The sequence below is a fragment of the Aegilops tauschii genome, chromosome 7 (genome assembly GCF_002575655.3).
Source record: "Aegilops tauschii subsp. strangulata cultivar AL8/78 chromosome 7, Aet v6.0, whole genome shotgun sequence".
Classification (NCBI taxonomy): Eukaryota; Viridiplantae; Streptophyta; class Magnoliopsida; order Poales; family Poaceae; genus Aegilops; species Aegilops tauschii.
This window is the reverse complement of record NC_053041.3, coordinates 486,778,000-486,805,981: the sequence shown is the minus strand read 5'-3', so window position 1 is coordinate 486,805,981 and position 27,982 is coordinate 486,778,000. Positions and strand designations below refer to the sequence as shown.

The 27,982-nt window shown below is 46.7% G+C and overlaps 1 protein-coding gene across 1 annotated transcript; it reads right to left on the bottom strand.

The window, feature by feature from the left end:
* Positions 1–22,222: 22,222 nt before the first annotated feature.
* Positions 22,223–26,884, bottom strand: LOC109782302 (uncharacterized). The gene is made up of 4 exons (XM_020340904.4): positions 24,947–26,884; positions 23,222–23,435; positions 22,915–23,113; positions 22,223–22,694 (listed from the first exon to the last, which is right to left on the bottom strand). The coding sequence occupies exons 1-4, from the start codon at positions 26,570–26,572 to the stop codon at positions 22,574–22,576; spliced, it is 2,160 nt and encodes a 719-aa protein (XP_020196493.1). The 5' UTR covers positions 26,573–26,884; the 3' UTR covers positions 22,223–22,573.
* Between the last annotated feature and the right edge of the window lie 1,098 nt (positions 26,885–27,982).

The window sequence follows — 27,982 nt, the reverse complement described above, 5'->3', positions numbered from 1 at the left end:
ATCAGATGAGGATTAGAAGACGACGATCCTCGGCAAGATCCTTGCCGAGGAAGGCCACCAGACCCCTAGCAAGGCCCTTGCCGGGGACGACAGCGCCCTTGCCGGGCCACACGGCAAGACCCTTGTCGGGCCACACGGCAAGACCCTTGCTGGGCCACCCGACAAGGCCCTCACCAAGGATGCCAGCAGGGCCACCGCCAGGCCCACGCCAACCAAGCTTCCACCGCCGTTCACATGCAGCTGCCAGCCCAACCAGCTGGGCGGGCACCCGCGTGGCAACATGCAGCCCCCAGGCCAACTCATCGAGCGCTTGCGTGGTAGCATGCAGATCTTCCTGAAGGCTCCACCACTGCGCCACCTCAGTTGCCTACCTGCCTACATGGCGCCGCACGCATCGCTGGCCAAGGCGCGTGTCGAAGCAAGGAGGAGCGGCGACGGACGGGACGTGCCTCGCCCCCGTCCCCGATAAAGCAGGGGGACACCTAAGCTACGCATTAAATGTGTCTTATCCTGTAATATGAGCGATAAGCTCAGGGCACTATGCGCCTTTCCACCTCCTGTGTGCCACTGTGGCAGCCCCTTTCGACTATAAAAGGAGGCACATGGCATACTGGAGGAGGATTCGGCTCTTTAGAACCACGCACTCACCACAGCTAGTTCGAGAGCTCAAGAACTCTCTGAAATACACCCACCAAAGTAGGACTAGGGTTTTACGCATCCTCGCGGCCCGAACCTGGGTAAACGCTCCTTGTGCTGGCTACTGATCCTGCTCTTCTTGCAAGCCTGCGGCCCGGCAACCGTAGTAGGGATTCTTGTGATCCCATAGGTGTCGTTTCCCCGACACCCGCCTTGAGCTTGCGCAATCGTGGTGATTTTACAGCGCACTAGCATTGCACACGGTTATGCCAGTACCTCCATGCTCGTGCTTGCGGTCGTGGTGATTTTACAATGCACTAGCATCACACACAGTTAAGCCAATACCTCCACCCTTGCTTGCGCTTGCGCAGTCGTGGTGATTTTACAGCGCACTTGCATTGCATACGGTTAAGCCAGTACCTCCACCCTTGCTCGCGCTTGCGCACTTGTGGTGATTTTACAGCGCACTTGCATCGCACACGGTTAAGCCAGTGCACCTGTGTCCGTTGCGCGTCATCTGAGTCTTCCATTTGGCAGCAAGAAAAGTGAGAGAGGGTCAGAAGACAACAACACTAGCATGTGGCCCAAATGTATATATGAATGAAAATGGTGGTGTGTGATGTTCAAATTCCCAATGCACAACTTTGACCGCACGGGCCCACGGGTGCGCGCGTCGTCGAAGATCGTTGAGAGGGGCCAGAAGTCAACAACCACGTGGAGGTGGCCAAAATATATGTAGGAATAAAGAGTGTGATGTTTAAATACACATTGCACAACTTTGGTGACACCTGCCTCGCAAACAGGAAAGCTCCCCTTGGATATATCTATAATGACAGTCTAAGGTCGTAGCTAGCTAGGGTGGTTGCCCCATCCCCCACTTCGTGTCGGTGGAACACATGCACGTACTTATACTTTGGTCATACATGCATGTTGCCATGACCTACCATAAGACGGACTAGTGAATCTATCGCTTGGTCAAGCGACCTATTCTTGTCGATAAAAATGGATAGAAATACACTGCTTGAGCCAATAGATTGGACCATCATCAAAAATCGCACGAGAGGGGCCACAAAACCAGCACCGCTTGCATGTGGCCCAAAATGATGTATGTTGGAAGGGGTGATGTGTTTTAAATATCAAATAATGTACAATTTAGATGTGGGGCTTGCCTCTCGATACAGACAACCCCCATGAAAGCTAGGTATTTAAGGACGACATGCGTAGGGTACAGTGTCAGTCCAACCCACCAATTCGAGCGCGTGGGAGGGAATCGTGAGAACACATGAGCTCAAACTTTGCTCGAACATGTCACCATGACCCGCCCTAACTCGAACTAGGAGGGATCCATTCATGGCCAAACCCCCCTCGTTATCGGTCAAAGGGATGATATATATATAGACCCCGGGGAGCCCACGGATATGTGTGTCATCTAAAACCGCACAAGGAAGACGGGGTTGATCAGAAAATCCCCTATACCCTGCATGCGGCCCAAAAATATGTATGGGTACGGTGGTGTGTGATCTGTTCAAATCCCCAATGCAAAACTTCGATGGGGCACCAACTACATTACAAACCGAACACCATACCCCTAAGCCAGGTTCAAGACGTACGATGCCAGTTCCCCAACTTCGAGGCAGGGGGAGGGGGTATCGTCCAACGCATGTGCTAAAACATCATTTGACCTAACATGGAACACAAAGCAAGAGGAAATCGTCATGGTCAAACCCTTCTTGTACGTTGGGTCAAAGGGTTAGATGAGGAACCCATCATGGTCAAACTATTCCCATACGCTGGGTCAAAGGGATAGATTGTGTGGGCCCACAGATCTCGATCATTTATTCTCCAATTTTTTTAGAACAAGAAAAAAAAGAAAAAAAACAGCATTCTACAAATTACCAAAACAGGATCCCAAGGTTATATAATCGACATGACAGGTCACTACAGACACATTTAGATGCTAAATGTCTGTAATGACCGTATCATGGCGCTTAAATGAAGCTTGAGATATGCAGCTTCCCACCGGGTCACCCATCCTTAGACTCCTCCAGCCCCAGCACACTTAACTTCTGTGTTCTATTCGACTCGGCTAGCGGGTGGGAAGCCTACCCTTGCTGATAAGAGTTGCCTCCTTGCCTTTAAGGCATTTCACGCTGGTCACCGTGTGGTACCTACAATCTACTATCACACACGTTTGTGCTTTTAGAAATTGTGTGCAATATTTACATGACCGGTGTGTTGCCACCTAGCCTTCTATGAGCACTGACACTGGCAGCGGAAAACTGATGGGAGGAGTGGCAGGAAACGGTAGCGTGTTTGGATACATAACACCATTAATATGGATAAGTTAGTAAAGAAGGAAGCACGAGCTAGCATGACACGTGCGCATAGTGCTTACCCACGGGTGCCAGACGGTTGACCAGAACTGCTTTAAATATTCAGGGTTCGTTTAGCCTTTTTTATTCATTACAATTGAGTTTTCTAAACATTAATTTAATGTGCATAAGTCAAATCTGAACTACAAAAACATGATCCAGTGCACCAAAATGGCTAGAAAGATCATACATGTGTCCTTGGGTGCATGTTTAGGTCCCATACAAGGAATGGGAATGAATTACAACCGTCTTGGCATCCTGGCTCGGCCTCAAACATTGAGAATCTCGGTTTCAAATACCCGTAAATCCAAAACTCACCAGAAAATCATGAAACTTGGCATGGTGTCACGACATGGCACATATATGTCGTGGTAAAAAATTGTCCTATTTGAGGCAAGTTTTATTACAAGCCTCTTACAAACCGGAGCTTCTCTCAAGAAGCCTTGTGGTTCCAATAGGGAAACGTGTCCCCCTTGTGGGTGAAACGATAATCACTGCCTCTTCTCGCCTTGTATTTTTTTCTTCTAAAAGCAACATGGAACAACAGGAGATTCGTGCTGAAATTTGAAATTATTCAGGGTTCGTTTGGCCTTCTTTGTACATTAATTGAGTTTTCTAGGCATTTAATGTCCATAATTCAAATCTGAACTACAAATACATTATCCAATGCACCAAAATGAATTAAAAATCAAACATGTGTCCTTGGGTGCATCTTTAGGTCCCATGCAAGGAATGGGAATGAATTGCAACGTCTCGGCGTCTTGGCTCGGCCTCAAACATTGGGAATCTCGGTTTTTAAATCCCCGTAAATCCAAAACTCACCAGAAAATAATGAAACTTGGCATGGTGTCACAACATGGCACATATATGTCGTGGTAAAAATATTGTCCAATTTGGGGCAAGTTTTATTACAAGCCTCTTACAAACCAGAGCTTCTCTCAAGAAGCCTTGTGGTTTTGATAGGGAAACGTGTCCCCCTTGTGGGTGAAACGATAACGCTGTCTCTTCTCACCTTGTATTTTTTTCTACAGGCAACATGGAACAACAGGAGATTCATGCTAAAATTTGAAATTATTCAGGGTTTATTTGGCCTTTTTTATACATCAATTGAGTTTTCTAGGCATTTAATGTCCACAATTCAAATCTGAACTACAAAAACATGATCCAGTGCACCAAAATGGCTAGAAAAATCATACATGAGTCCTTGGGTGCATGCTGAGGTCCCATGCAAGGAATGAGAATGAATTGCAACCATGTCGGCGTCCTGGCTCGACCTCAAACATTGGGAATCTCTGTTTTAAATCCCCGTAAATCCAAAAGTCACCAGAAAATCATGAAACTTGGCATGGTGTCACCACATGGCACATATATATCATGGTAAAAAAATTGTCATTGGGGCAAATTTTATTACAAGACTCTTACAAACCGAATCTTCTCTCAAGAAGCCTCGTGGTTCTGAGAGGGAAATGTGCCCCCCTTGTGGGCGAAACGATAATCGCCGCCTCTTCTCGCCTTGTATTTTTTTTCTACACGCAACATGGAACAATAGGAGATTCGTGCTGAAATTTTAAATTATTCAGGGTTCGTTTGGCCTTTTTTTATACATTATAATTGAGTTTTCTAGGCATTTAATGTCCATAATTCAAATCTGAACTACAAGCACATGATCCAGTGCGCCAAAAATTCTAGAAAAATCATACATGTGTCCTTGGGTGCATGTTTAGGTCTCATTGAAGGAATGGGAATGAATTACAACCATCTCGGCATCCTGGGTCGGCCTCAAACATTGAGAATCTCAGTTTTTAAATCCCCGTAAATCCAAAAATCACTGGAAAATCATGAAACTTGGCATGGTGTCACGACATGTCACATATATGTCGTGGTAAAGAAAATTGTCCAATTTGGGCAAGTTTTATTACAAGCCTCTTACAAACCGGAGTTTCTCACAAGAAGCCTCATGGTTCCGATAGGCAAATGTGTCCCCCTTGTGGGCGAAACAATAATCACTGCCTCTTCTCGCCTTGTATTTTTTTTCTATATGCAACATGGAATAACAAGAGATTCGTGCTGAAATTTGAAATTATTGAGGTTTCGTTTGGCCTATTTATACATTAATTGAGTTTTCTAGGCATATAATGTCCATAATTCAAATTTGAACTACAAGCACATGCTAGTGCACCAAAATGGGTTGAAAATCATAAATGTGTTCTTGGGTGCATGTATAGGTCTCACTGAAGGAATGGGAATGAATTACAAGCGTCTCGTCATCCTGAAACATTGAGAATCTTGGTTTTAAAATCCCCGTAAATCCAAAACTCACCCAAAAATCATGAAACTTGGCACGATTTCATGACATGGCACATATATGTCGTGGTAAAAAAATCATCCAATTTGAGACAAGGCGCACACATTAATAGCCAACGTAGTCCTTTTGGAACAAATAGCTGGCACGTTATTATCGCAAACAATTGTATTATTTGAACCGTGTGTGTTCCTGTAACCATTTTGTGCGGCCATGCGTCCCTCTTCTTATTGGAGAGTACTACCTCAGTTCTAGTTCATTGGCCCTCTTTGTATTTTGTGCCAAAATTTAACCATAGTCGGTGGTGTGCGTGCAGCTGTTTGATTAGACGGGATGAGCACGAGAAGTCCGCCGTGCAGGCTCGACGGGGGCGTGTGCGAGCAGTCCGCCGCGCAGGCTCGACGGGACGCGTGCGACCTGTCCGCCGCGCATGCTCATCAGGAAGCGAGCTCTTTCACCTCCATCCACCAGCCGTCTGCCTCGCTCACAACTTCTCCATTAATGGCGGTTGAGCCGCTGTTTAACACGCGGTTAACTAAAGCCCCTTGGACGGAGGGTGTTTGCTTGTGATCCCATGGCCCCGCTCAACGTTGGCATTTGCTTTGTTCGTGCCTCACTGACAACGTGATTTTAGCTTGTTTTCAACTCGTATTCGAATAATTTAAAAAGCCACATGTGGCAACGGATAATACGACAACAAAATAAAATGCAACGGATAATAGAACGACAAATTTACAATGGCTCATATAACAATTGTCTTACATATTTCGGATAATTCAAAATGCCACATGCGGCAACGCCCCAAAGACACAGGGGCAAGAGAAGAAGTAAATCGCGGACAATGATCTGGCTTGCTACTTTCTCTACTCCTCGATGGACCGTCGGGCGACGAGTTCCTCCAGCTCCTTCTTCAAATCCTCATGACTTTGCTTGATAGCAGCCACGAATTCCTCCACCTCCACCTCGCGCTCGATGCGGAGCTTCCTCTAGTCACCCATAAGTTCCTTGACGACCGCTTTCAGCGTCATCCCCGAGGAACTTCTCTGCTGATGCAGCTTCTTCCAGCCGACGGCCTCCTCCTTCTTGGCGAGCTCCTTGAGGAGTTTTGCATTGTCACCCATGAGTTGCACGACGAGGCCGGTCGCCTTCTCAACCGAGGCATCGCTAATCTTGAGCAACTTCACCAAGCCGTCGACCAGCTCCTGCTGCTTAATTAGGCCAGCGAGACTATCTTCGTCGCTGGCCAAGGACTTCAGCACCACTAGCTTGTCGCGATCGCTGATGCGGTGAGTGCACTTGTGAGAGCCCTTGTGTGCCAGTGAGAACTCGTTCAAGGGCTCTACGGCGCGCCACAACATCGCTGTTGCGGCTGTCGCGTAGCGGCGGGACCTCTCTAGTACTTACACGGCCTTTGTCTTTGCTCCCTGGTTATATATCAACCCAAAACTCCTCCTACCGATCATGGTGGAATGACTTGACAGGAGAGACCCGTTTTTTGGGTGCTGAGGAGAGGAATTGTGAAGTACTTTTCGAGTGGGTAGTTTTTATAGCCCAGTTCTAAGTGACAACATGTTAGGTTTGTTCGGTGTGAACAGATTTGCAATTACTTATTGCATGGTAATCTAGAATGTGAGGAGAAACAAGCTCAAAATTTATTGATGGTTCTGGGCTCGAAGCCCGAAACAGTTCCCGGATGGCGTACGTGGGCCAGCATTCTTGGATGAGTACGTGTCTGCCCCACTATCACACACGGTCGAGATATCACCGTCATGTCCGGTGGATGGGCTGTCGCGCCTCCCACGGGGTGCTAGAAGGTTGACCATAATTGCAATATGCAGGTGTGGTTGCTTGCCATTGAGGCGACCGTGGAGTACTTTGCTCGCGGCCCCCGCGTGTTGTGCTCGTCGTTGAGGTGGCCGCGACGCGCTCTGCTCGCGTCCGTCCGTGCGCTTTGGTCGCCATTGAGGCAGCCGCGGCGCGCTCCACTTTGGCGTCCCTGCGCGCGCTCTGCTCGCCATTGAGGCAAATTTATAGTGGCAATGGTTAATAATTGTCTTATATATTCAGAATAATTTAAAATGCCACATGCGGCAACGCCCAAAACACACACGACCTACATATGCTTAGTGACTTAAAATGTCGATATGCGACATTTGCATATAATTGTAATAAAATAAAGGCTAAAAGGCTGAGCTGGCGGCCTTCCAACGATGGTCTTCTCAGACTCTATGATTAGCATAGCACCCTTGCGACCGTTCATTCCGAGTGTCCGAACCCGCGGCCACCGTACTCGTCTCCGCATGCGGAGCTGCTGGCGCTGGGAGGCTCTTGGGGCTGCTGGGCCTCTTCGAGTAGAGCTTGACAGCGTGCAATCACACGCATGACATGCCCGCGGAACCGCTCCATCTCCATGTCTCTGCACTGGTAGCAAAATCCACCCATCACCTGCATCCTCAAGATATCACGTTAGTGATATTCTACTTCGTCGGGGACGTCAACTCCGCCAAGGATGCGCTCGAGCCTGACCACATCGTCAGGATCAAGGTTGACACGGCCACCGACGACAATGATGAGGCCGCATACATGTTGTCTCATAACTAAATCGCAGAGGTCCTCTGTCCATTCCTGGCGGGGCATCAGGCTCTTGACGAGCACCGGTGACGACGGCTCTTTGGGTGGGTCGTCGATCATGCCGCCTAGCAGCTCTGGATCTTTTGCACGGGGGCTGGCAAACTGCTCATCACAGTTTCTCTGCAATATGCCCATTGTGCGCCCAAGGACTGGCACGACGATATCACTGCCGATGGGCCATGGTGCCTGCACCTGCCGATAAAGCTCTTGCTCCCCGACCTGCTCCGGCTCGTTCTCCTCGCTGAAGATGTAGTGTAGGAAGGGATCGACGTCAAAGCTTTGGTCATTGCCTGGCATGCTTGGAATAACTAATGGTAGATGGGTGTGGACTAGATCTGCGCACAGTGTCGCTACGGTGCGTTGCCGCCACGGTCATATGGAACAAGCCACTAGCTGGTGGCGGGAAACCGATGAGGGAAGAGGCGGTAAGCATTGGCGTGGATTGTTGGACACATGTATAACGTCATTAATTTCTGCACTAGGCGTCTATTTTGGTATAGGTACTACCTCCATCGTGGTTTATTGGTCCCCTTCGTATTTTGTAGTACCAAAATTTAACCTTAATGCATGTCATTAATAAGAATATATTAATGCATGTCATCGAAAATAATATTGTTGGACGACTATTCCCTGCTATGTTCAACTACTATATGCAATAATTATGCAAGTGCTTGCTCGCCGTTTAGGCGGCCGCGGCACGCTCCGCTCGCGTCCCTCCGCGCGCTCTGCTCGCCTTTTAGGCGCCGAGGTGCCCTCGAGTCGCGTCCCTCCGCGTGCTCTGCTCGCCGTTTAGGCGCCAAGGCGCGCTTGGGTCGCGTCCGTCCGCGCGCGCTCTGCTAGCGGTTGGGGCCGGCACACGATCACGTTGGGGAAGCTTTAGTTATTTGATCTCAGACTATGTTAATTAATTATACCTCCAGAGCCGGAATCATCTGGCTCTGGAGGTATAATTAACTAAACTAAACTATGATCTTCGGGGTCGTTCCCGCCGCGCAACTCCATCCTGTCATCGGCCGTTGGGGGTATGCCGGTATGTGTGGATAACTAGCTAGCAAGTGGATCAGTAGCGAGTCGTCGCCGCCGGCCATTGTTGTGGTTATTTATAGCTAGCAGCTGGCTAGTGGATTGGGAATTTTATAATTTATCCATGTGGAGCGCGGGAAGACTAAGTGGAGCACACAACCCGACAACCATATGTGGTGTCACGTGTTATCACACACGTGTTAACATAAGAAAATGTATGTGTAACTTACTAACCATCGCACACGAGTACTTGCATACGCATCGTGTGTGATAATCCTAGGCATCGCAAGCAACTAGTTTGCATTTTTCAAAAAACAAATCTACACACAGAATCGTGCACGAAATAACTGTAGTAAACATCTGTGTTATATTTTCTCATCGCAAACAGTTCATCCGAGTGGGTTGTTTGCCGCGTATCACACACATCTTGTTTACATGAATCGTTTGTGTTCTTTTGGCTCATCATAAACAATTCATCTATGTGAACTGTATGCCGCATATCAGACACATCTTGTTAAGTTGAACCGTTTCTATTGTGTTGCCTAATCGAAAATAGTTCATCCGAGTGAATTGTATGTCGTATATCGCACACACCTTGATCTGGCTACCGTTTCGGTTGTGTTCCCTAATCGCAAACAGTTCATCCGAGTGAACTGTATGCCGTATATCGCACACACCTTCATATGGCTGCCCGTTTCTGTTGTTTTGGCTCATCACAAGCACTTCTTATGGATTAACCGTATGACACGCATCGCACACACAACTATAATCTGAATCCTGTTTGATGTCTCTGCGATCGCAAACATTTTGTATCTTTTTGACGGTTTTATTACATCATCGTTTGTGATTAATGCAACGCACATAGTTTCATCGAAGGGTCTCTAATTGTAGTGTCACGTTGGCGGCACCCTGCAGTAGTGCAAGCCCATGGAAACATACCTAAACCCACATTGAACTCTCACGTAGACCATGGATTAGTACGCAAAGCGTAATGGACAATGCTTACCATACCATGGGATCACTTGATCCCTCTTGGTTCATCTTGTTCGCTTTGTGTGTTGATCAACTTGATTCGCTCTTTGACTTAGTCTTGATCAACCTTGTATCATGTCTTCTCTATGACCAATCTTTAGGTAATTCCTTGAATAGCACCTTGGTCAACACATAAACTCCTTGAAACCAACAGACGAACTTCAAGAAAAGCCTATGGACAAATCCTACGAATATAACTCAAGGCAACCATTAGTCCATATAAAATGTCCATTACCAAAACCACACATGGAGGCACCATGCTCTTTCAAGAGTGCATAACGGTTAGATTCATGGGGACACTATATAAGGGGGTCTTCTTCCCCATTGGCCCCTGCGGCTTTGGCTAAGCTTTTTCCTCCATTGTTCAACTCCATAAGCTTTGTCTTCTCTCTATTCCTCCCGTGATTCTTGCTTATTTTTTAGGGAAGAGAGAGAGGAGATCTAGATCCACATTTCCACCAATCCATCTCTCTTCTAAGTGAGGGAAACCCTTTGGATCTAGATTTTTGAGCTCTTTGTGTTCTCTTCTTGTGTGTTTCCTCTCGTATTCCTCCATGGCATTATTGTTGTGGTGGGACTTGGGAGAGAAGGACTTGGGCACTCCATGTGCCCTTGCCATTGCATTTCGTGCATCGGTTTGAGTTCTCCTCGGTGATATGTGGAAGTGAGAGGTTGAGTAGCTTATTACTCTTGGGTGCTTGGTACCCTAGAGCTTGTTCCTCTTGGGTGCTTGGGCGCCCTAGAAGTTTGGTGGGGTCACGGAGCACAATAATTGTGGTGGAAAGCTCCGAGGCAAGCGTCGGGGTCTCCAATTAAGTTGTGGGGATCGTCCTTAGCAATTTGTACGGGTTCCGGTGACCGCCCCCAAGGGGTTCCAATTGTACGGGTTCGGTGACTGCCCCCAGGGGTTGCCAATTTTACGGGTTCGGTGACTGCCTTCAAGGGTCCCTTACTGGAATCATGACATTTTGCATAGTGCGAGGGCGTGAGGAGATTATGGTGGCCCTAGTGGCATTTTGGGAAGCATTGTGCCTCCACACCGCTCCAAACGGAGATTAGCATCCGCAAGGGTGTGAACTTCGGGATACATCATCGTCTCTGTGTGCTTCGGTTATCTCTTACCCGAGACCTTTATGTATGCACTTTACTTTGTGATAGGCATAGTGTTTCATGTTATATATCTTGCTTAGCATAAGTTCTTGGTGCACATAGGGGAGCCTGGTCGATTTAGGTTTTGTGCTTGTCAAATTAAACGTTAGTTTATTTCGTATTTGATCAAGCCTAAACCATAATTATTTTAAAGCGTCCATTCCCCCTCCTCCCTCTAGGCGACATCCACGATCTTTCACCATGGGACATCAACGCCACACTCAAAATTGGCAGCATTTCACACTCGTCAAAGGGGGTCGCACGCAGGAACCAAGAAGTTTGCATGTGGCCACATTCCATCAAATCCTACCTACAACACTCTCGAATCTTTTCGGCAACACACAAAAGATTCGTCGTAGTCCACTCACAAGAAGAAATCACATAGATTAATCAAGTCAGATCGCATGTCAAACCAATTGAAGAAAATCCCGAGTCAAGAATACCGTGCGCTTCACGCGAGGAAAGTTCCGAGTGAACCTTCACTCAACACAGACCTGTTATGTACCACCGGGATTTGATGAACGCATCTTCGATGTTGTCAAATCATTTGCTACTACCTCGAACAAAGGGCGAAGGCAATATCCTCTGTGCATGGTTGGGACCTAACTAAAAGGAGCAAAATACAAAAATCACTAGCTTGGATCCAAAGTTGATGAATGACTAGTGGACTAGTGTTCTGTTGACTCATGTAGGAGTTGTTGGGGTTTCCCCAAAGAGGAAGGGTGATGTAGAACAAAAGCAAAGTATTTCCCCAGTTAGAGAACCAAGGTTATCAATCAAGTAGGAAGCTTCCAAGCTAACAAGATAAACAATACCTACACACAAATAAAATACAAACTTGCACCCAGTGTGGCAAGGGGGTTGCTGAGCCCCTTGTCTTTGCTAGTTATAAGATTTAAAACTAAATAGTGGAGATACATAGTGGTAAAATAGCATGGCAAATAAAAAGACAAAATTGTGTAGAATAATTTATTAATGGAGAATAGAGGAGAAAGCTTCAACGTGTGGGAGAACGAGCTGTTGTGTGATGCATGGTTGGCCACTAGCCTCGATCCGATCCATGGCACAGAGCAAAAGGGCACAACATTTTGGAACAAGATTCACGTTTGGTTCCACGAACACAAGCATTTTCAGCCCCTACTCCGACGCGGTCATCTGCAACTATGAATCCAAGTCCCTCAACCATCGATGGTACACCATCCAAGAGGCAGTGACGAAGTATTGCAGACACTTGAAGCATCTCACCATACGGTGGCCTAGCGGTGCACAAATCACCGAGCAAGTAAGTTGATCAGTAGCCGAACATGCTTATTTTTGTTGGTCACTAGTCGGATATGCTTAGTTTTGTTGCTCACTAGCCGGATATGCTTAGTTTGTTGCTCGTAGCCGGGTATGCTTAATTTTGTTTCGCATTAGACGGATATGCATTGTTGACACTGTTTCACTTTGTAGCCTTCTCGTGCTTGTTTGCTATACAAGAAGTCGGAGAAGAAAAACTTCACCATCATGCATTGTTGGTTGAAGTTGAATGGGCAACCGAAATGGAACCTCTTCATAGCCAAGATCGTCGCCTGATACGTCTCCAACGTATCTATGATTTTTTATTGTTCCATGCTATTATATTATCTGTTTTTGGATGTTTTATATGCATTAATATGCTATTTTATATTATTTTTGGGACTAACCTATTAACCTAGAGCCCAGTGCCAGTTTCTGTTTTTTGCTTGTTTTTTAGTTTCGCAGAAAAGGAATACTAAACGGAGTGCAAACGGAATAAAACTTCGCGATGATTTTTCTTGGACCAGAAGACACCCAGGAGACTTGGAGTTCAAGTCAGAAGAGCCACGAGGCGGTGACAAGGGTGGAGGGCACGCCCAGGGGGTAGGGCGCGCCCCCTACCTTGTGGGCCCCTCGTGACCCCCCTGACCTAGTTCTGCCTCCTATATATTCACATATATTCCCAAACCACCAGAAGCATCCACGAAAACACTTTTCCACCGCCGCAACCTTCTGTTCCCCTGAGAGCCCATCTTGGGGCCTTTTCCGGCATCCTGCCGGAGGGGGATTCGATCACGGAGGGCATCTACATCAACTCTATTGCCCCTTCCGATGAAGCGTGAGTAGTCCACCTCAGACCTACGGGTCCATAGCTAGTAGCTAGATGGCTTCTTCTCTCTCTTTGATTCTCAATACCATGTTCTTGGAGATCTATCCGATGTAATACTCTTTTGCGGTGTGTTTGTCGAGATCCGATGAATTGTGGATTTATGATCAGCTTATCTATGAATATTATTTGAATCTCCTCTGAATTCTTATATGCATGGTTTGGTATCTTTGTATTTTCTTCGAATTATCAGTTTGGTTTGGCCAACTAGATTGGTATTTCTTGCAATGGGAGAGGTGCTTAACTTTGGGTTCAATCTTGCATGATTTCACCCAGTGATAAAGTAGGGGTAGCGAGACACATATTGCATTGTTGCCATCGAGGATAAAGAGATGGGATTTTCATCATATTGCTTGAGTTAATTCCTCTACATCATGTCATCTTACTTAATGTGTTACTCTGTTCTTATGAACTTAATACTCTAGATGCAGGCAGGAGTCGGTCGATGTGTGGAGTAATAGTAGTAGATGCAGAATCGTTTCGGTCTACTTGACACGGACGTGATGCCTATATTGCATAATCATTGCCTTGGATATCGTCATAACTTTGCGCTTTTCTATCAATTGCTCGACAGTAATTTGTTCACCCACCGTATTATTTGCCTTCATGAGAGAAGCTTCTAGTGAAACCTATGGCCCCCGGGTCTATTTTCCATCATATTAGTTTCCGATCTACTATTTTGTAATCTTTTATTTTCAGATCGATAAACCAAAAACCCAAAAATATTTTATCTTTTGTTTAGTTCTATTTATCTATCTCTATCAGATCTCACTTTTGCAAGTGACCGTGAAGGGATTGAGAACCCCTTTATCGCGTTGGGTGCAAGTGTTTGATTGTTTGTGCAGGTATTGGTGATTTGCGCGTTCTTCTCCTACTGGATTGATATCTTGGTTCTCAAACTGAGGGAACTACTTATCTCTACTTTGCTGCATCACCCTTTCCTCTTCAAGGGAAAAACCAACGCAAGCTCAAGAAGTAGCATCACCCAAGCCACCGAGGAAGAAACCGGTGACCCTATAGACCCAATCCAGGAACCGCAGAAAAAGGTTAGAAAATTTTTACAGGAGAAGAAGTGGGAGGAGGAGAGGGCGAATCGAGGAGGTGCGGCAGCCAAGCTGACGGCGAGGTTCGAGAACATCTTGTTGAAGAAGGAGGTGGCATGTGTGAAGCACATGGACCTCAAGGAGGAGAAAAAGACACAGAGGTTCAAATTGTTGATGGAGGCAACGGACAAGAAGCTCGAGCTCGAAGAGAGGAGGACTATGATCGAAGAGAGGAAGTTCGCGATCGAGGAAAAGAAGTTGAAGATCGCCGCCAATGCGGAGGACGCCAAGATGTTGACCTTGAATCTTGACTCTTTGGATGCCGATGCAAGAATGATCGTGCAATCCGTCTGCTATCAGATGTTGCAGCGGCAGAAAGATTAGTTGACAGCAGAGGACAATGAGGACCCAACGGAGGCGGACGCGGAGGTTGTCTATGCGGCGGCAATGACACCTTGATCTGGGAGCAGACGGCTGGGATTGCCGGTCCGGTAGGGCAGAAAATTGCACAGACTGCCGGACTGATGTTCTTTTGTATTCGGGCATGTAAAACTAAGCATACTTGCCATGTTTTTATTGTGATCGGGCATGCGATCCGGCGCTGGTGTGAGCCGGCGCGTTGTGTGGATCAGACTTCAAATTACCCTTTACTGACAGACATATACAAGATAGCGTTGGATAGTGACCTCCCGCGTCCATGTCTGCAGACTGATCCCCCTGTCTATGAACGGATGCGGGAGAAATTTGCAGGTCACGGCTGGAGATGCCAAAAGCCTACCTGGTGGCCGACTACACGTTCGGAATCATACGTAAGAACACCTCCTAGTAAGACAAGACTAGGGTTGTTACCTCATCGTCGAGGGGACTGAACCTGTATACAATCTTGTGTTGCCCACTGCGTCTAGTAAGATCAAGCTCCTTTCCCCTACCTCTCTTACTGTCAGACACCATTTGTTTGAATTGTTTTATGAAAATGGATCCGTTCAACAGACATGCAGGAAATACTTCACGTGTGTTTTCTTTTGTGATTTTGTGTCAAACAGAACTATTTGTAAAGAAGACAAATTTGCCGCCTGGAGCACCGCAGCCCTGGATCCATGGTGAATCTTTGGTTCACCGATCACTTCTTACTCTCTACGTTAACCCTACTAGCCCGGTGCTTTGATCCCGCAATTGATGCATGCATGCATGTGCGACGGGACTCGCAGCGTCACCTTGCGCTCTGAGACACAGCACCGCTATTCGCTAGCAGGCAGGGGGGCGTGCTGGTGCTGGTGCTGGTGCTGGTCCATCCCCAGATCATTTTGTGGACAGCCAGGAGGAAGAAGACGACGCTGATTCCAGTTCTCCTTTTTGGCTCCGTCCAGCATTTGCTGCGGTTTACTGTCGCCGTCCCGCCCCCACAGTCATACTCATACAGTCACACAGCCGCTGATGCACTGTTGCGCGCGGCCTCGCTGCCATTCCACTCCACTGCACACGTGATCGCGTCTGTCCACTGTGCCAAACTGGAACGGGCGCTCGCTCCTGCTCTCAACAGTGACGTACATAAATGTCTCTGACCACCCCCTGCGTAGTACTTGGACGTTGCTCGCGTTACTAAATTATTGTGTGACCAAAATACAATGCATCATGAAATTGGATATCTATCACAAGCACATGGTCAGGGCGTACAGCTTATCATCTCTGAATTTGATGCTACTGGAATTTAGCATGAATCACGAAGCAATCGAGTGACTTAATATCACCATGTCCTTAACTTCGTTTCAGAAAAAAAAATCATTATGTCCTTAATTGCAGGAGAAAAGGGACATGCGGGCGACTAACAATGAGCACCCCTATAGCAGCAGCGATCTCATCAGACCAACACCAGCACATGATGAATGTTCGATCCAGTAGTAATTTGTGTCCATCCTCCGAGACCATTAAACTCTGCAGGCAGACAGGCAGAGGCACTACATCTGTTAGTACATGATGGTAAAAAGAGGAAGCTGATCCTGCATCAAAAGGGCAGAAAGGCACCGTCTGACCAAGTTCAATAACGGGAACAAAGTGAAAGCACTTACCATGTCGATCCCTCCCCGAAAAGGATCTCCGGCGATGCGGATGTCGCGGCTGATGGGATCGCAAACCCGATGTGTACGTGTACGCCTCCTTCCTGCGGTCCGTTGCATTGTCCTCTCAAATGTGCCCACCGGTTCCTGGCCTGCTTGTGAAGCTTTGAATGTTCTGCACCTACCGGGTAACTGAAACCTCCCGGTTTCATCAGGTTTTAATGCAAGAGCACAGGCCGTTCACCCATCCTCTGAAATATATTCATGGTCTATATCCGTCCCAGGTCTGCTAGTAAAAACTTTGTGTTTCCCATGTCACTGCATCTACACCTGCTAGCACGGTATAGACCACCAACCCTCCTGGTAGCATCAGCGTGCATGTCGCTCTAAAAGCAACGATGATGCCGCAATTTGTTGCATCAAAAGAATGATGGTGGTATGGGACAAAGCTAAAGAAGACACAATCATCTTTGACCAAAAGATTAACCGCCCCAATGCGCCCTTTAGGTTTAGGCTCTCCAAGCAAGAAAACTCCCGAAACATTAGTAGGGAATTGCAAGGGATTCAACACCAAATCTGCTTTGAGAGTGCGGCTCTTGGGTAGTAGTGCTGGTCTCATTGTCGCCACTAGGAAATTGGACGGTGAGTTCCCGGGGAAACTTCCTCACGTGGGGAGCAGGGGCTTGGCATTATGATTCAGGTAACATGAGCTGCTACGGGAATATCGTTCTCATTTTTAATACGCCAAGGAGCGACAAAACTCCCTCCGATCCAAAAAAAAGTGCCGCAGTTTTAAACCGAGCTTATTTCAAAACTGCAACATTTATTATGGATCGGATAGTAGTAATACATACTAGTACGAGTGGCTAAAGGGGATGAGCTTACTAACAAAATTTCGGCAACTACTCTAGTACTGTACTTCAGGAGCCCAAGCTCCTTGGTCGCAAACCTAAGGATATTGCACCGCTCATCTTCGAGGCCTCGAAAAGAAAGAGTTGGAAGGTCCGTGAGGCCCTCAAAGGGAACGCTTGGATACTCAAGATCAACCAAGTCGGCGATGGCCTACAAAGCTCAGTTCCTTGGTTTGGTCGACACAGCAATGCCCTTGATGGTGTGGAAAAACTGGGCTCCCCCCAAATGCAAGTTCTTCGCCTGGCTTGTTATCAATAATAGGATTTGGACGGCGGACAGGCTACATCGCCGGGGATGGCCAAACTGCCACCTTTGCCCCCTATGTAAGCAAGTTCAAGAGTCGGCTGCACACCTCCTATTCCAATGCCGCCACACCGTCAGAGTTTGGGTGATGATTAAGACTTGGCTTGCCCTTGTTGATGTGCAGCCTGCAGATTGGGTGGCTGTAGGTTCCGTCAAGGATTGGTGGCAACTCAATGCCTGTAGCTTCTCGCAATCTCGAAGGGCGCTCATCTCTTTAATGATGCTTATCTCGTGGGAAATCTGGAAAGAGAGAAATGCTCGTGTCTTCCGCAACACCGCGGTGCCGGTGGGAGTGATTGTTGCTAAAATCAAAGAGGAGGCCTCCATGTGGTGCCTGGCAGGGGCAAAAATTTTGAGTAATGTAATGCCGCGAGAGTAATGCTTTGTAATTCGGCCTTTGGCCAAAACCTCTATTTCTTCTTATTAATCAATGAAAATGGCAAATCTTTTGCCTTATTTCAAAAAAAAAGTCGTGGTTGTAACCGCAGCCCACATTCGGGAATTTTTCACTCTTTGGATGCTCCTGAATGATGTCCACCTTCATGAGCAAACCGAAGATACCATCATCTGGAAGCACGCGAATGACGGGATATACACGGCGGCCACTGCGTATAAAGCTCAATTCCTAGGCTTGACTCTTTCCCCCTTGGACCGTATGGTTTGGAAGGCATGGGCACCTCCAAAGGTTAAATTCTTTGCGTGGTTGGCAATACAAGATAGGATTTGGACCGCCGATCGTTTACAGCGACGAGGTTGGCCAAATTGTGGCCTCTGCAAACTTTGCAATAGGGAGCAAGAAACGGGTGCCCACATTTTCTTCAAGTGCCGCTTTACAATTCGGATATGGAAGTCTCTCATTGAGAGGATTGGTCTCGCGCACATAGATACATCCGAGTGGCACACAGATGAATCCGTCTACGAATGGTGGGACAAGAGAACCGACAATCGTAACCCCAACCAGCAAGCTTTGGCCTCTCTCACCATACTTGTCTCCTGGACCATTTGGAATGAAAGAAATGCACGGGTGTTTCGTCATAAGAGTGCGCCAACGACCATTCTTCTCACCGCCATCGTCGACGAGGCCAAGCTTTGCGTGACCGTGGGCGCAAAGAAATTAGGAGATATTTTTGTGGGCGAGTAATTGCCATGCCGTACCTGTGGGTATTGTAAAACTATAAACTCTATTCTCTTCTTATTTAATTGATAAGGCAAATATTATGCCTCCGTTTCGGAAAAAAAAAACTGTTGGACATGGAGATGGCAGGAAAAGTGGATGAGCTTAACAAAATTTTGGAAACTTGCACTGTGCTTCATCAAGAGCTAAACTGTTGGACTTGGACATGACAGAAAAATTGGTCGGGTAAACCTGGCCTTATTAAGAGCCCTCGGCACAGTGCTGCGGCAACGACCCCCATCAAAAGAAGAGGAAAAGACCAAAGCAAACGACACAACCATCTTTGGGCAAAAAAAATCATGAGCCGGCCGGCCCATCTAGGATCCTCGACACATTTCGGCACTAACGAAATCGACACGACAACCACTTTGAAGGTTTCGCTCTCCATTTCTGCCCTCGAGATGCCCCGGGAAACTTCCTCACGCGAAAGATGATGTCCCAGTGCCCGCCTCATCGCATCACCATGCCTTCGTGCACGGAGACCGACGCAGCATTGCTCTGCCTCAAAGGCGCCGGTGGTGTAGGGCTGTAGGCTGCAGCTCTTGTATCTTCTCGCTCACCAGCGACTGCTTCTCAGGGTCTCTCGCCCTCGCCTCTCCCTCTCCTTTTTCTTCCGAGTGCTGTACCATGGACCAATCATGCAAGGCCTTTATGGTCTTTTGCGCTTTAGCTCTTCGTTTGCGGCTTCGCTTTGGCCTCAAAGCTGACGTTTAGGGGCTGTCTGGTTTGTGACTAACTTTGTCAAAGGTTGCAACACTTAAGGTTAGGCAGGTTTGACTAATTTAGGTGAGTGTTTGGTTCAAGTCATACCTTAGGCAAGCCACACTTAAGCCCCACATGGCATACACACAAAAAGTGTGACAAGATTCTCTTAGGCTTGCCAACTTGTGGCTCTCATTTTAATGAACTAAGCTTAGGTAAGATTGGCAAAAATGTGTGACAGAGTTTGATAATGCTAGGCCTAGAACCAAACAGCCTCTTAGTCCGTTTCGAAAAGAAGGAAAAAAGACGGTGTTTAGATTGGTCTTGGATCTCCGAAAGCTGGCACGGCGGTCAGCGACACTACTGCTGCTGCTGCAACCAGTGGGCGCCTCACTGCTCCGCCCAGTTCGTTGCGCCAGTGGCGTGGCAGTGTAGTGTATAGCTACCACTCACTGACTGCCACCGTGTCAGTGGCGAAACAGTGCGTGTGAACATGGTGGACTCGGTGTCATCTTCTGTGTGTCTTCGGCTTCGAGGCTGGGATGCGTGCGAGCGTGCTCGCAGATGCAGCCTGGTTTCAGCTCTCTTGTGCTTGTTGTGGCAATGGCTCAAGATGCTTTCGCTGACTTTTCATCACTGATATGGAGTACGTACTTGGTGTGCATTGCTAATTTCGTGCTGCAGGCGTCGCCGAGGATACGATATCGCCGGTGATAACTGTCCAGGATGCCGCCTCTTTCAGTCAGTTCCGTGTGTCTTGTGTTCCGACCTTTCACTTCTGTAAATAATAGTAGGTCGATTTGTTGGACTGTATGATTATGACCAACTGGCTGGCAAACGAGAATCCAATGCAATTCGACAGCTACAGTGTATATATAAGCTTCTTAAATGCCTCTGGCCAATTTAGTGCTTGCTACTATTCAACAACAGGCAACGGGACAAATGTTGCTATCTTTCCCGGGAAGTTCACGCCAGCTAGATGCCCCGAAGCTTGATGGGGGTATTTCTCTGATTAACTTTGGTGTTTGGTTCGAATCTTTCCCTAATAATAAAGCACAGATTAACTCCGTGGGTTCACCGTCACAATACGCTTCTTCCCGTGAATTTACGCTTTCAGTTTGAATTTAAAATATATATCTAAGATGGTACTAATCTATGTGAGCCACTTTCGTCCGTAAGTAAACAAAAGCTTCATCTGTTTGTTCCCTGCCGTACGCTCTTTTGGGCCTCAGCCACGGCCAGCCTAGCACTCTTCCAATCCCAAAAAGACCAACACGTCAAGCTGCACATACGCAGCTTCACCAAGGCCCAAAAGTGGCCTGCTAATCAGCCTTTTCATTTTAATTTACTATTAAAAAGATAGTCCCACATTGCTTTGTAACAATGAATCCCACCAGTTTAAATATGTGAGCAAGTTGTCTAGGAACAAGCCTTCTTGGGAATTAAATAATTGAAGGATGAGGCATGAATCTTTCGAAAAACAAAAAGAGACGGGTGAGCTCAGGCAATGAGCAGCAAGCAGTGAGTAACATTCAGGAACACGCTCGTGGAGCAGCCGCCCTAATTGCCGGCTCGTTGGGGGTCAGACCGCGCTGCTCCCGTCTAGCCTTTGAACGCATTGTGGGACGTGACAGGCTGCCCTCGGAGACGCCGGATCCCTGATTTGCAAGGATTAATGTGGACACACGATTGGTGAAGGACTCTTGGTTACTCTAGATGATCGTTATTATTTTTTTCTCACATGGCTGAGCATTCAGCTTGTGGCCCGCATAAATAAACAAGATGAAATGAGTAAGGAAGGACATGCAAGATTATACGTGAAGTTAAAGGACAGTGCCATTGATCGTGCCAACTCACCTATATAGCAAGAGGTTTGGCTAATTCATTCATCTTCCCAGTTCGTACATTTTTTAACGCCTTACCGATTGACACTAACCATGTGTCCATTATCCATGCCGAAGTCACATGTAAGAAGGCCTCAAGTCCCTCTACTGAAATCTAAGCTCAATCACAAGTTCTCGTACACGCCGAAGTCACATGTAAGAAGGCCTCAAGTCCCTCTACTGAAATCTAAGCTCAATCACAAGTTCTCGTACATGTCATTGCCGGGCAACCAAGCTCATTGGCTTGGAATTGAAGGACATTAATAGTTGGACCACACGGCCATCGTCGATGATGGTGGCGTATAGAAGTGGCGACATGAATGGGTTGCTTGGCGCATACGAAGGATTTAATCTCCCGTTGCAACGCACGGGCTCTTTTGCTAGTTCAAACTAAATCTTGAAACAATCCAAGACAGAGATGTAGTCTTCATTAAACTAATTGTCTTTCTTACCATTATCAAAATGATAAGTGCCACACGTGTGGCACAAAGTAACACCCTGATGTTTTTAACTGCCATCCGAAAAAAAAAACCCCAAAAAACTGAGCCATCCTCGGGTAACTAAAGTTGCCATCAAAAAACGTTTATCAGAGTTCTTTTCTTATTACTTGTAACCGTTTGTGACTAATGTGAGAATGCAGGAGTATATTTCAAGATTTTTTTAAAAATGACCAGAGAAAGAAAGAAAAAAAAGGTTAAGTTTTCGGGCCAAACTCAAAGCCCATAATAATATTTCAGGCCCATCAGCTCGTACAGTTTTCCCCAATGGAATTTCTGACCGCAGATGGCTGTGTTTCGTTGTTAATGAAACACTCGTCTGGCAGTTTAGCACCAGGTACCAAATGGGAGAAACATGATATAGTGCTAAGCTCAAATAATACATGTTGAGTTACATTCAACCCAAGGAACCGGGGTAACAAAACCAAGATAAATTGACTCCTAACAACGAACATACCGTTCAATACAGGGGTAACAGAACCCAGATAATTCAGCATCCATCTGTCAGAGATACTGCTTCGATATCTCAACTGAACAAGCCGCAAAAAAAGGCCATATGTAGGGTAAGAGGCAGCGCAAACTCCACGCCTCCACCGAACGTATTGGAAACCTTCTCTGCTTCTGATTTTGGCATGGTGGCACTCATCTCTGATGGTGGGAAAACCATTCACAACAGGTAGCCTCTCGATGTTCAGATCAGTCATCCTCTGTGTCGTTTGCCTTCTGCTTCTTCCACTTGTAAGCAGCTTCCAATATCTTGAGGTTCGGGGCCAGCGTAACTTCATCAGGGAAGATATAGTCAATGTACTCCTCGTACCTGGCAGAGCAAATGATGTCAGTATATTTCTAAATTGCTGGGAACCAAGCACAAAAGTATTACTCTACTAATATTGTTAGCACTAGTTATTTTATCCTGGGTTCTAAATTCTTAACAGAATTCAGACCGCGCATGGCCACATAGGGTGCTAAACTTGGCAAACCACCAACTTCTGATAATACAATAGTACCAAGAATAAAGAACTGGGTAAATAGCATACGCAATACTGGAGCCATCGTCTGTGGGGAGTGGTCTCTTCCTCTTCACTTTCCTTGGCGCCTTCTTCTGCACTAAAGTGACATCACCAAGATCACCAAAGCTCAACTCTTTTTTGAGCCACTCTTCCAGGAGCATTGCTCTTTCTTCTTTTAGCTCTGCAGCATTGGTCCTGAAGTAGTCGAATGCCCTTTCAAAGACAGCTGACCACCATAACACAGCAATGTCAGATTTAATGCACCATTAATTGCAAACTGAACATAAAAAAGATGTACAGAAGCCCAAAGTAGGCTCTCTAGCTCGTTACTCACCCCGACACCTCCGGACCCGCTCTGCCTGCTGTTCCTGATAACCAACATCATTCTTATTCTCCTCACTTCCATCGTCTTCTCCCAAGCCAGCTGAGGCCTCGAATTCAGCAAAGCTGATCCATACCTTCAAATGCTTTGTTCTATCAAGCAATCTCTCATAGAGTTCTCTTGCTCTATCAAATTCATCTTCGTCAATTTCAAATTGCAAGTACTCCTGCAAGTTAAAAGGAAGAAGATTTAGTAAGCATCCCTAGTAACTAAAATCACAAGTAGACCTGGAAGTAAAAGACACTAAAAATGATTCAGTTAAGCATATGTCGATTCTCTTAAAAGCACGACTTTTCTGGATGTCTCAAATGTAACATTAACATCTAACAAGGATCAATGCTGCATCTTATAGAAAAAAATCGGAAACAATTCCTAAGAATAAAAGGTCATGTCATAAAATGCATTATTTGGAAATAATATATCAGATGACAGCACACTGGGTTTTCTCTCTTAAAACTGTAGCTAAGAGATCAAAAGCATACAACAGCACAAAGAAGTGTGTGTATTCAGTTGCTGACTGGACAAATATAGTTCCATTGGCTCTGCTTTGCCAGGGAGAAGACTGAAGAATACAGGTCAACAAAGTCCCACCTAGACCTACACAAAAGGGACCTCAACTATGTCGATTCTGAGCATTGTCCAGCAGTTGTTTCACAAATACTCCGTAAGTTATTAAGCATTCAAGCAACTTGATAGAGTGCAGAGGATGAAGATACATGGTTTACAAATGCTTTGGTAGTTACTACTGCCTGATAGTTTGTAGCTGGCAGGATATAATGCAAAGAAATAACAGATTCAGAGAAATCAACTAACACTCCTAAGTTAAATTTTGTAAGAAAAAATAGCAAAGGCTGGTTTCCGGTTTTCCAGAACAAATATAACAGCACAACCCCTTCTTCCATGAAAATAAACTAATTCAGGTAACGCTCGAAATAGTGTAGAGCTCAACAACACACCCGGCAAAGATCGATCTCTGATCTCTACTGCCTACTCTCTAGGTGGCGTGTTAACATGTCACTCACTCCGTTTTTATTTACTCTGCATGTTAGCTTTGACCGAAGTCAAACTTTATAAAGTTTGACCAAGTTTGTAGAAAACAATATGAACATTTATAACAAGTCCATATGATGTGAAAATATATTCAATGGTGAATCTAATGGTATTGATTTGGTGGTATACATGTTAATATATTTTTCTACAAACATGGTGAAAGTTTATAAAGTGTGACTTTAGACAAAGCTAATATGCGGAGTAAATAAAAACAGAGGGAGTACAAATTAACCATGATATCACATCACAGCACACATGAACAAAGGTGGCAAATAATACACACATACTCCCATGCATAAACACTGGAACTATTTAGATATATGAGCAGATCAAATATGATACTCCCTCCGTTCACAAATATAACATGTTTTCGATATTTCAATATGGACTACATACTGGCTGAAATGAGTGAACAAACAGACTAAAACGTGTCCATATACATCCGATTCAGAGAATAGTTAGAACATCTTATATTTGTGAACAGAGGGAGTATAAATCAACGTTAACATAGAACTTCATGAGTGCTTATTTGAGGCATATAAGAATGTATAGGAAAATATATTCAATACTTCCACTCAACAAAACATAAAACTTAGACCGATTAAGAGGACGGCAAGGACAACATACCTTCCATAGAACTTCAGGCGTATCAAGGGCTGGCTGAGCGATAGCAAGCTCATATATTGATCGAGCACGATCAGTCTCACTAAGGTTCTTTTCCAGTTCAGCATACTTCCTCCAGGCATAACAATTTGCTGGAGACCATTCGATGTATTTTTCATACAGAGTTCTACAGCGGTCAAAGTTGCCCAGATAAAGCTCGATCTCAATGTACTTCTTAAATATTTTCCCCTTCGGTGCCATACCTATTGCATTACCGAGAATCTGCCGTGCAGCCTTTATGTTCTTCTGTCTTATCTCAAACTGCGCGGCCATCAGCCACAGCTTAGCAAAGGTAAATTTCTTGTGTGGAATGAGTTTCAGACATTCCCTATAGACCTCCCGGGTCCTTTCCATGTCCTGTGCATCAAGTTCCTCATACAAAGCATAGTTTATCCAAAGGTAGATATACCTCTGCCAGTACCGCTTCTCTTCTGCAGGAGGAACATTTGCGATACTCCTCTCGTACACATCTCTGATCCTGTCCTTATTCCCGACGCTCTCCTCCAGCCTGATGTAATCAAACCATGAGTCGTAGTTGAGTGGGTTCTTCCTCACCTCATCTTCATATTGGAATCTCCGCTTGCCCACAATGGCATCCTCAATCCCCTCACGGTCACCAAATTGTTTCTCAAATGCCAGGAACTTCCTGTAAAGATCCTCAGCCCTGCCCTTAGGCACTCTGTCAAGCGCATACTTGTATATCGCACGAGCACGCTCCACCTCCCGACACTTCTCCTCAAACTCAGCAAATGCTACAAACAGCACCTCTGCATCTTCATCATCCACGAGCAGGTCCGCTGCACGCTCATACACACGTCGCGCCCGCTCTACTTCTCCACGTTTCATCTCAAACTTTGCATATCGGATGAACGTGTCGGGCCGCGGGTGCTCGGCGACAAACCGCTCATAGATTGCCCTAGCGCGCTCAACCTCTCCATATCGCAGCTCAAACTTGATGTACGAGTTCCAGCCAGCAATATCAGGACGCCATCCCATCCAGCGCTCAAAGACCTGCCGAGCATTGGCGACGGCACCAAGCAGCTCCTCCATGTGGATATACTTGTACCACAGCTGGTCGATGCGGGGGAGGAGCGAGACGGCACGGTCCCAGACGTTCCTGGCATGGTTGACATAGCGGTTGCGCATCTCGAACTCCGCATACTTGAGCCACAGGGTGTGGTCGCGGTGGGCGACGTCCAGGGCGCGCTCGTAGACGGAGCGAGCCCGGGCGAAGTCCTTCTGCCCCTCCTCCCACTTGGCATACTTGACCCACGCCGAGACGCTCCAGCGGACGCGGCGAATGAGGTCCTCGAACCTCTTGCGCTCGCGGAGCCGGTAGTCCGCGAGCTCGTGGACGTCGGTAATCTTCTGCTTGGGCGGGCGGATCTCGGGCTCCTGCCGCTCCCGGGCCTCCCGGAGGATCTGCTCGGCGGTAATCTGGACCCCCGCTGGCGTCTTGTTCTTCACCCGCGTCGCGCGGGGGAGCTTGACCTCCGTGTCGCGCTTCGTGAGGAAGCCGAGGCTCGCGTCGGGAGCCGGCGGAGGCTGCGCCTGGTCGGCGCCGCCGCCGCCGCGGGTGGTGAGCGCCATGGCGGCTGGTGTCTGTGCTAGGGTTAGGGTTTTGGGAGGAGGAGAATAATGGGAGGAGGGGGCAAGGGACGGGTGATTGGATTTTAGGTCTGCTTGTACGCGCGGACGGCGGCGCGGCGGAGCTCGATGCCGGAGCGGGGCGGAGGAAGGCGAGGAGTTGGGCGGAGGACGGCGGCGCGAGGGGCGGGGCAGATCGAGCGAGGCCGAGCGGCTCGGCTCGATTTGGGGTTCGGTCTTTGCTGGACGAGGGGTTATCTGTAAAACGTAGTTTAAGTGTTCGTGTTGGAAACTTGAAATTTATCACGAGTTCACGACGAGATGAATATGGACCTCAATATTATACTACTCGAAAACCACCTAAAATACTAATCGAATATCCGGACACTGCTGAGTGAGATGAAGAAGGGGGAAATATCCTGTGATACCAACCATCATATGATACCATGTCATAAAAATCAAATTTACATGTTTCAAAAAATTCTAAGAAAAAATATGAACGTTCACAAGACATATGTCTACTAGCCCTAAAAAATTCAGATTCAAATTCGAAATGCAAATTGAGAAATAAAAAAGAAAAATTCAGCATGAATAGTGTAACAAAAAGACAAAAACACAAATGTCACTTCACGTGTGGAATTGTCTTTTTTTGTTTCTCCATGTATATTTTGGATTTTGTTAAATTTTTAGGGATTGTAGGAACATGTCTTGTGCACATTCATGATTTTTTCGGAATTTTTTGAAACATCAAAATTTTGAGTTTCTAAACGTGGTATCATGGTATCATGTCATGGGTGGTATCATGTGATATCTTCCCCGTGAAGAAGGTAGTGAAAGCTAATTTTGTTCCTCTGAATGCCCGAGCCATTATGCAGATTTCTACGAAACAATTTTTCGCGAAAAGATCAAATCTATTATAAAGATTCACCGGAAATGAAAAACACCTCAAACATAATACATCGAGGTCCATAGACCATTGTCGCCGACGTGCCGCTGTCGGCGCTCCCATACCGGAGCCGGCTTCGATGACAACCAGGAAGTCTTTGTGCACGTGCTCCTAAGGACGAGCGCCCTGGAGCCGCAATCGTCGCCGTTGAACCCTTGAATAGATCTGAGAACCTGGCACCAAATATCGTCGTTGCATACGAAAGACGAGAAACCCTAACCTCGCCGCCCCGAGAAGCTGGCGGGAATTTACGCTGTAGCTCCATCTAATCCGTCCCAACCGACGAACTTGAGGTGGGCCAGAGACCGGAAGTCTGACTCGAAGAAGAAGCGTTGCCATCCGTCCAAACGCCGCCCCTTCGAGGACTGAAACCCTACCTATCTACTAGCTGGATTCAAGGCACCAGAAATTCCCTCCCCGCCATCGGCCACCTGAGCGGCACACGGAGGGGAGGCGAATCCATGGAC

Coding starts and splice junctions, on each gene's coding strand:
- LOC109782302 (XM_020340904.4), bottom strand. CDS start 26,572: ATGGCGCTCACCACCCGCGGCGGCGGCGGCGCCGACCAGGCGCAGCCT. Junction 23,436..24,946: donor CGCCTGAAGTTCTATGGAAG/GTATGTTGTCCT, acceptor TTTAACTTGCAG/GAGTACTTGCAATTTGAAAT. Junction 23,114..23,221: donor GCGGGTCCGGAGGTGTCGGG/GTGAGTAACGAG, acceptor TATGGTGGTCAG/CTGTCTTTGAAAGGGCATTC.